This window comes from Acomys russatus, chromosome 19, assembly GCF_903995435.1.
Source record: "Acomys russatus chromosome 19, mAcoRus1.1, whole genome shotgun sequence".
Taxonomy (NCBI): Eukaryota; Metazoa; Chordata; class Mammalia; order Rodentia; family Muridae; genus Acomys; species Acomys russatus.
In genome coordinates this window covers 19,460,336-19,469,709 of record NC_067155.1, presented here as the reverse complement: position 1 = coordinate 19,469,709, position 9,374 = coordinate 19,460,336, and the positions used below count along the sequence as shown (strand labels likewise).

Sequence of the window (9,374 nt, the reverse complement as noted above, 5' to 3'; positions counted from 1 at the left end):
TTGCCCCAGCGTCTGTCTGTCTGTCTGTCTGTCTTTTTTCAGGGAGATCCAAACAGCTCCGGGGGCGTCTCCATGGAAGGTGGTGCTAGGGGCGCGCCTTTGAGAGAAGGGGGGAGGGCGGAGGGGGGCTGCCTACGCCTTTAAGCACGGGCGTGCGCGCGAGGCCTGCGCCTTTAAGCGCGGGCGCGCGCACGGCCCTGGGTTCCCGGCGAGGAGGCCGCGGGAGCACCCGGACCCGGCCCGCCTGCCCGGCCCCCGCCCGGCCCCCGCCCTGGCCCCGGCGGGGGAGGGGTCTCTGAGCGCGGCCCCTCCCCCCCACCTGCGCCCCGGCCTGCGTTGCGGTGCTCGGGTCCCCCCTACACGCGTGGCCCTGTCTGTCTGTCCGTCTGTCCGCGCCCAGGCCTCGCCCCACCCTGGCCTTAGAGCTGCCCGGCTGCCCCCCTTACCCTCCGCTGCAGACCCACTGTTTCTGGGCCAGTCCCCCCTGCAGGCCGCGCCGCTGCTGCCCAGACCCTGGGCCGGCACCCCGACATCGGGGAGGGGAAGGAAGGGGGCGCTTGCAGCCGGCGATCGAATCCAGATACTCTTGAAAACCCCCGAGGCGTGGGACCCTGATTTGGGATCAGCACCCTGAGCTCCTGCCTTGGAACCCTGAGACCTGGACCTCGAACCTCAGTGTCTGGGGCTGGAATCCCGACATCTGTTCCTGGGAACCCCAAGATTTGGGGACTGAGCCCCATGGTTTTGGATCTGGGACCCCAAGATCTGGCATCTAAGCCCTCAGATTTGGAGGGCTGAACTCTGAATTGTCTGGGTGACATCTGGGCGCGAATCCCCAAATCTATACCTGGGACACCCCCCACCCCCCACTATTTTGGGAACTGAAATCCTGGGATTCGGGCCTTCGATTCCAAGATCAGAACCGTGGATTCTGAGGAACCCGAAGTCCTCGCCACAGACCCGGGTGCTCAAATCCGGGGCTAGAGACCTCCAAATCTTGACTCAGCACCCTAGGATCCCAACAGGATCCCGACCGGACTTGGAATTCACCCTAAAACTTCCCCATCTGGCTGTGTGGTATCTCAAGCCTGGTGCTGAGAGAGATCCGATCCTAAGCAACCGTTGGGGCCTTGGTCTCTAATACTGCACTCTTGAGGCCCAATTTTAGTGGTCCTGGACCCCAAGAATCAAGTGTGGAGACTCCGCAACCTATTGAAGCTGAGACCCGACAGTTCCTCCACAGAGGCCCTGGGGACAGGGGAGGCTTGACCAGATGCCGCCTCCAGCATTCTGACCTCTCACCCCCCCTTGGAGCCTGAGGACTCTGCTCCCTGGGGTGGCTTCCAGCTCAGGTAAGGCCATTGAGGGACATGACTTGGGGTGCGGGGTGGGGTTTCCTGGGCTACAGGTGGAAGCAGGTGAGGGCCCCGGGTGCCCTGTGGCATTTTTTTTTTTTTTTAAGGGTTTTTCCCTTGAGAGAAAGCTTGTTCCATGAGTGTGTTTCCGACGCTCTCTGGACACGTGGCCCCCGGCTCTGCCCCTCTCTGACCTCCTTGGCCCAGCAGATGGCATCCCAGATCTCCACACTGCCACCACCCCCACCACCTTCTAGCGTCTCACCGGCTGACCATCTCAGTATGCGCTCTGTCCCCCCCCCCCACACACACACACTCCGCCTCTCCTCTCAGTGACAATGCCTGATCCCCTTCCTATGTGACCAGCCCTGACACCCTTGTCCACTTGTCTTATCTCTGGTCTCACTCACACCTGTCCCCTGCTTCTCTCTGCCTCTCTGTCTCTGTCTCTGTCTCTCTCTCTCTCCACACTTCTGTCACTGTTTGTCTCTGGTCCACTGGCTTTCTTGCCTTTTGCCCACCCCCTGGCTCCTAGGCTGGGTCCGTGGCCATCGCTAGCCATGTCTCCGCCACTCTTCTCCTAGGCACCCTTTTGGTCTCTCCTGCCACTCTCCTCCTTCCACTGGCTTTCTTCTCTTCCCTCTACCCTGGCTCTAACTCCCCGTCGGCCCTCCACCCCCATCTGGCCATCTCTGACCATTCCACTTTGTCTCACCACCGCTCTCTGCACCCTCCTGGTCCCCTGCTGCCTCTGGTCCATCTGTCTGTCTTTCCTCCAGTTATCTCACTGGCTCTTGGCCGCGTCAAAACTCTTTAGTCTTTCTTTGTCCCGACCTAGAAGGACCAGCTCTGACCTGCCCCTCTCTTGGCTCATCTGTCCTCTTTGGCCATGCCTGACCTTGCCACCTGCCCCCCTTGACCGTCTGTCTTAGTCTGCCCACCTGTACCCATCGCTAGCCAGCTTTCTTTTTCTTTCTTTCTTTCCTTCTTTCTTCTTGGTTTTTTACATTTTGGAAACAGGGTTTCTCTGTGTAGCCTTGGCTGTCCTGCACTCACTTTGTAGACCAGGCTGGCCTCGAACTCACAGAGACCCGCCTGCCTCTGCCTCCCCGAGTGCTGGGATTACAGGCGAGCTTTCTAACCATCGCTGTTCATGCCTGACCCTCTCTGTGCCTTCACGACGCGTCTCTGACCACAGTATAAGCATCTCTCCCACTTCCAGCTCACGCCGGCCCGTCTAAGGCTCCTCTTCCGGCCCTAGCCAGCCCTGACACTTCTCTTCTTCTCCACAGGCCACCCCTGCCCGCGATGGCCGTCCTCCCACTGCTCCTCTGCCTCCTACCGCTGGCCCCCGCCTCCTCTCCGCCCCAGCCGGCATCCAGCCCCTGTCCCCGCCGTTGCCGCTGCCAGACCCAGTCGCTGCCCCTAAGTGTGCTGTGCCCAGGGGCGGGCCTCCTGTTTGTGCCGCCCTCGCTGGATCGCCGTGCGGCAGAGCTGCGCCTGGCAGACAACTTCATCGCGGCAGTGCGACGCCGCGACCTGGCCAATATGACGGGCCTGCTGCATCTGAGCCTGTCTAGAAACACCATCCGCCACGTGGCCGCCGGCGCCTTCGCCGACCTGCGCGCCCTGCGGGCCCTGCACCTAGACGGCAACAGACTGACTTCGCTGGGCGAGGGTCAGCTGCGTGGCCTAGTCAACTTGCGACACCTCATCCTGAGCAACAACCAGCTGGCCGCCCTGGCAGCTGGTGCCCTGGACGACTGTGCCGAGACCTTGGAGGATCTCGACCTCTCTTACAATAACCTTGAGCAACTACCCTGGGAAGCCCTGGGTCGCCTGGGCAACGTCAATACATTGGGCCTTGACCACAATTTGCTGGCTTCGGTGCCTGCTGGAGCCTTTTCCCGCCTGCACAAGTTGGCACGACTGGACATGACCTCCAACCGCCTGACCACTATCCCTCCCGACCCACTCTTCTCCCGCCTGCCCTTGCTTGCCCGGCCCCGAGGCTCACCGGCCTCCGCTCTGGTCCTGGCCTTTGGCGGGAACCCGCTGCACTGCAACTGTGAGTTGGTGTGGCTGCGGCGCCTGGCTCGGGAGGATGACCTCGAGGCCTGCGCCTCGCCACCTGCTCTGGGGGGCCGCTACTTCTGGGCCGTGGGTGAGGAGGAGTTTGTGTGTGAGCCACCGGTGGTGACCCACCGCTCGCCTCCCCTGGCGGTGCCGGCGGGTCGTCCAGCTGCCCTGCGATGCCGGGCGGTAGGGGACCCGGAGCCACGGGTACGTTGGGTGTCACCCCAGGGTCGGCTGCTGGGCAACTCCAGCCGCGCCCGTGCCTTCCCTAACGGGACGCTGGAGCTACTGGTCACCGAGCCTGGGGACGGTGGCATCTTTACTTGCATTGCCGCCAATGCCGCTGGTGAGGCCACTGCTGCCGTTGAGCTGACCGTGGGTCCCCCTCCACCTCCCCAACTAGCCAATAGCACCAGCTGTGATCCCCCTAGGGACGGGGATCCTGATGCACTCACCCCGCCTTCTGCTGCTTCGGCCTCCGCCAAAGTGGCGGACACCGTGGCCCCTACTGACCGTGGCGTCCAAGTGACTGAGCATGGGGCCACAGCAGCTCTTGTCCAGTGGCCGGATCAGAGGCCTGTCCCAGGCATCCGCATGTACCAGATTCAATACAACAGCTCAGCGGACGACATCCTTGTCTACAGGTACAGGGGCCTGGCAGTGGGGGGGGGGGGGGGCAGGGCGTTGTGGGTCCACCCAGGAACACCCCGTAGTGAACCACATCAGACAAACGATGCCGTAGGTTGCACGAAACCAGACAGCGACTACAACCGGGTTTTCGGGCAGAAAAAGGGTGAAAGGAATAGGACAGATACGATGAAGGGAAATAAGATAAGGAAGGTAAGTCGGCCAGACGGCAAGGTAGCACTCTCAATCAATCGCAATAATTAAAAAAAAAAAAAAAAAATCAGGCCGGGCATGGTGGCCCATGCCTTTAATCCCAGCACTCGGGAGGCAGAGGCAGGCGGATCGCTGTGAGTTTGAGGCCAGCCTGGTCTACAAAGTGAGTCCAGGACAGCCAGGGCTACACAGAGAGACCCCGTCTGGAAAAACCAAAATAAATAAATAAATCAGGCTGCAGAAGCAGAAAGAAATAAAGCTGTGAAAATAACTGGTAACAAACATACAAAGAAATCAGGCAGCAAACGTTAAAGACAAAACAAAACAAAAAAACAGGCCAGAAGACTAAGAAGTTAATGGCTAACAGCAGTTTAGTGTAGCTCAGAGAGGGCGCTGCAGATAGCATGCGTGTGGCGCTGAGGTCTAGGCCCTGCACTGAAAAAAGAAAAAGTCAACGAGGTTGTGGGAGGAATGGGAGACTAAAAACAAATTTTATCAGGAAGTTTGGTCTTTTTGTTTGTATGTTTTGTTTTATTTTGTTGTTTTGTTTTGTTTTTCGAGACAGGGTCTCCCTGTGTAGCCCTGGATGTCCTGGACTCGCTTTGTAGACCAGGCTGGCCTCGAACTCACAGCGATCCTCCTGCCTCTGCCTCCCGAGTGCTGGGATGAAAGGCGTGCGCCACCACTGCCCCGGCTGAAGTTTGCTTGAGGTTGACGCAGGATTGTGAGAAATTCAAGGCCAGCCTGGTCTACACGGGGAATTCGAAAGTGGCCAGGGAGTTGGTAGTGAACACTGCCCCAAAGAGGAAGTGGGAAGAAGCAGAACTGGCAGAGATGGGCAGAGACGGCAGAAAGGGAGGAGATAAGAGCAGAGGTTAAGTGGCAAAATGTTGGGAGAAGGTTAAATAGAGTGTTGACTTGGGTTTGTGCCACGTGAACCCGACCTGTCAAAGTTCTGGCAAAGAGTAACATCTTAATTTTTGGTTTGCTAAATCAAATCTAAGCCAGGTCAGGTGTGTCAATGCGTAACAGTCTGGTTTTTTTTTTTGTTTGTTTGTTTGTTTGTTTTTTGTTTTTTGTTTTCTTTTCTTTTCCCCAGCTCCAAAGAGGTTGAGACAAGAGGATAGCAAGTTCAAGGGCACCCTAGGTTAAACAGTGAGACCTTGTCTCAAAAACCAAACCATCCAAACCTTAGTCTGCTTGCTGTGTGGGCAGAAGTTACCAGTCTGGGGGCGGGGGGCGGGGTTCTGTGTTTCTTCCATAGCTGCAAACACAGCCCAGAGTTTGCACATGGCCTGGAATTTACACACTCCAAAAGGCCAGTCGGTATAGCTTCTGTCTGCAAGCCAGACAGCATTTGGTCCATCTGCTCTGACCACAAGTGGCTTGAAACGGTGGTGGCTGACACTCCTCACCAAAGTCTCACCTTGTATGGGCAGCTGTTGGTGACTCCCTGTCCTCGGTGACCAGGCTGGGCCAAGGGCACAGCCCCAAAATGACCGTAACCGTCCAAGGACTAGGTTAGCACCTCGCAAACCCAGTGGATCCCTCCCCTACCGTGGCCATACCTCAAGATCCCGCCTTCTCAGTCCTAACCCCCAGTCTCTCTGTCTCCATCCCTGTCTCTTTCCCCCTTCCCTCCTTCTCTCCCTCCACTCCCGCTCCTCTTTCTTTTCAGGCTAGATCTGGCTGGCCTGGAACTGGCCATGTAAGCCAAGGATGACACTAGCTTTTGCACCCCTCTTTTGAGACATTGCTCAGGAGATTGCATGGAGGGTGGGCCATCTGGCCTGGCGGGGAGCAGGACAATCTAGAGGCAGCCACCCTGCCACAGGTCATTTATGGAGTTCCTTGTGTTGCTCTCCTTAAAGCAGTTGAGTAGTAAAACAGATTTTCAAACTAGCCCAGTCTCCATCAGGGCGTCCTGAAGACGAGAGAAAGCAGAGGAACTGGGTGGGAACATTGGGAGGAAGATCAGCGCGGGCGTACCTTAATCTCAGCTCTGGGGAAACTGAGGCAAGGGGAGTGAGAGTTCTGGGGCAGCCTGGGAACTACGTAGCTGAAGGCTGACTCACACCACACACGGGCACACACGTGCACATGGACATGCACGCATGCGCGCGCACACGGACATGTCCACACAGGTAGGGCTAAACAGAAACCTGGAAACTGAGGTGAAAAGAGAATTGAAGCCGGGCAGTGGTGGCGCACGCCTTTCATCCTAGCACTCAGGAGGCAGAGGCAGGAGGATCGCTGTGAGTTCGAGGCCAGCCTGGTCTACAAAGCGAGTCCAGGACAGCCAGGGCTACACAGAGAAACCCTGTCTCGGAAAAAAAATAAGGCAACAGGGAGAAAAGGAAATCTGAGCTGGTGAGTCTCTCAAGGGCTCACTGGAGAACATTTTATATATATATATATATATATATATATATATATATATATATATATATATATATATATTTTTTTTTTTTTTTTTTTTTTTTTTTTTTTTTTAAGGCAATGAGGCTAGGGGGGAATTTATTGGCAAGCTAGAAGGACATCAGGCAGCAGAGGGCAGGGGAGTTGAGTGGTTAGGGTCGAGGGGTCCAGTGGTTAGGGTCGAGGGGTCCAGTGGTTAGGGTAGAGGGGTCCAGTGGTTAGGGTCGAGGGGTCCAGTGGCTAGGGTAGATGGGTCCAGTGGCTAGGGTAGAGGGGTCCAGTGGTTAGGGTCGAGGGGTCCAGTGGTTAGGGTTGAGGGGTCCAGTGGTTAGGATAGAGGGGTCCAGTGGTTAGGGTCGAGGGGTCCAGTGGCTAGGGTAGATGGGTCCAGTGGCTAGGGTAGAGGGGTCCAGTGGTTAGGGTAGAGGGGTCCAGTGGTTAGGGTAGAGGGGTCCCGCTGCTGCACACTAGAGAGACATAAAACAGCTAAAGAAGTCAGCCCGTCAGGCATGGGGCGCATGCCTGTCCATCAGTCCTATGGAGTCAGAAGGAGGGTCGTCAGGAGCCCAAGGCCAGCCTTGGCTACAGGCCGGCCTTGGCTAAGCTCCGTGAGACTCCCATCTTGAAAAAAAGGCGCCATCACTTCCCGGCCTTTCTCCTGTGAGGGGACTGTAGCATCCGCCCTTGTCAGGTTAATGTCCAGCGTGTCCTCCGTCCGAGGACAATATAGCAAAATGGGTTTTTGGAGCTGGGAAGTGGAATGGCAGCTGTACCCACTCGACACATCCATCTGGCGTAGCAGCACCCCAGCAATGGTGCACCCCTCCCCTCCCTCAAGGGCATAAAGCAAACAGAAGTCTGGAGGAAGGATGGCTGGGTCGCTAGAGAAAGGGGGGGCCGGTATTGGTCAGGTGCAGTACTCTGCAGGCTGAGGCAGGACCTTCACAAGATATGAGCCAGCCTTGGCTACACAGCAGGTCTCCGGGAGGCGGGGCCAGGAATCAGAGACAGGGTTAGAGTAAAGTGGGGCAGTGAACCAACCCGAGAGGCAACAGGGCAGGCGCCGGGCGGTGGCAGCGCACGCCTTTAATCCCAGCACTCGGGAGGCAGAGGCAGGCGGATCGCTGTGAGTTCGAGGCCAGCCTGGTCTACAGAGCGAGTCCAGGACAGCCAAGACTACAAACAAACAAACAAACAAAAAGACTTGGTAGAACAGGGCAGGAGGTTAGGCGCCAAGAGGGCTGACAGCTTTAGGGCTTCCTGATAAAAGGACTGTGGACTAAATCTGAGAAAGCAGTGACTGGAAGGTCTTAGGCTGCCGGGGACTAGGGTGGGAGATCCATACAGTTTCAGCAAATTTGCATGGTCAGAGGGAGAGTAACAGTGAAATTGGCTAGCCCAGCTCGAGGAGCCTGTAGCTGTTAAGCAAAATAAGTCAGGGTGCTGGGTAGAGGTGTCAGGGGTGCAGGGAACATGGCTGGAGGGAGGCACAGGGTGAGGGCAGGGTGGGGGGCAGGAATGCCGGGTAACCACAGTCCTCACCTGCTGCCCTCCGAACACTCCCCCCCCCCCCCAGGATGATCCCGGCGGACAGTCGCTCCTTCCTGTTGACCGACCTGGCGTCAGGCCGTACCTATGACCTATGCGTGCTCGCGGTCTACGAGGACAGCGCCACGGGGCTGACAGCCACGCGGCCAGTGGGCTGCGCTCGGTTCTCCACGGAGCCCGCGCTGCGGCCTTGCGCGGCTCCCCACGCGCCCTTCCTGGGCGGCACCATGATCATCGCGCTGGGGGGCGTCATCGTGGCTTCAGTTCTGGTCTTCATCTTCGTGTTGCTTGTACGCTACAAGGTGCACGGTGGCCAGCCACCCGGCAAGGCCAAGGCCGCAGCACCCGTCAGCAGTGTTTGCTCCCAGACCAACGGAGCCTTGGGCCCAGCGCCCAGCGCACCTGCCCCTGAGCCTGCTGCACCCAGGGCCCATACTGTGGTCCAATTGGACTGTGAACCCTGGGGGCCCAGCCACGAACCTGCAGGACCCTAGCTGGGGGACCCCACTTCTATGATTCCTCTGGCCCCTGGGACAACAGGATCCAGACACACACCCCTCGGGACCTGGCCTCGGAGACTCACCAAATTGCTCACGATTTTTAAAACTCTGATGGGGAGGGCGTCGGGGCACTGGGGCACTACAAGAAAGTCCTATTTTTCTAAGCTTGGGCTGTGCCTTTGCCCTTGTCTGTGTGTGGGGGGGGGGGACTGAGGGGGACTGCTGGGGCGCTGAGGGTAGTCATCCATTCGGGCAACAGGCGTTGCAGGGACTGCGCGTCAGTGTCTCGAGGTGACCTGCCTTCAGTCTAATGGGAAGCATGTTTAGACACCTGTTCTCCACAAGGCAGGGTTGAGAGGAGCCTGGGGGATTGCATACCCTGGAAGAGGCACCGGGCTCGTTGGAAGAGGAGGGATATAATCTAAGTGGCATATCTGAAGAGGGAATCACTGGGCAGAGATCAGCAGGGCGTTCCAGGCGGAGGGCTCAGCAGGGCTCAGCTTAAGTAATGATGACCATGGCACCGGGGTCGGGTCGCTGTGGTAAGGGTGAGGTGGGAGGAGTCAGGACCTTCACAGTGAGTGAGTCTCTGGGCCTGATGGAGGATGCTGGGGGTGGGGGCAGGGAGACGGGCCAG

At 57.9% G+C, this 9,374-nt stretch overlaps 1 protein-coding gene across 1 annotated transcript; it reads left to right on the top strand.

The window, feature by feature from the left end:
* The first annotated feature begins 859 nt into the window (after positions 1-859).
* Lrfn3 (leucine rich repeat and fibronectin type III domain containing 3) lies at positions 860-8,884 on the top strand. The gene is made up of 3 exons (XM_051162696.1): positions 860-1,352; positions 2,648-4,075; positions 8,266-8,884. The coding sequence occupies exons 2-3, from the start codon at positions 2,664-2,666 to the stop codon at positions 8,729-8,731; spliced, it is 1,878 nt and encodes a 625-aa protein (XP_051018653.1). The 5' UTR covers positions 860-1,352; positions 2,648-2,663; the 3' UTR covers positions 8,732-8,884.
* The last annotated feature ends 490 nt before the right edge of the window (positions 8,885-9,374 follow it).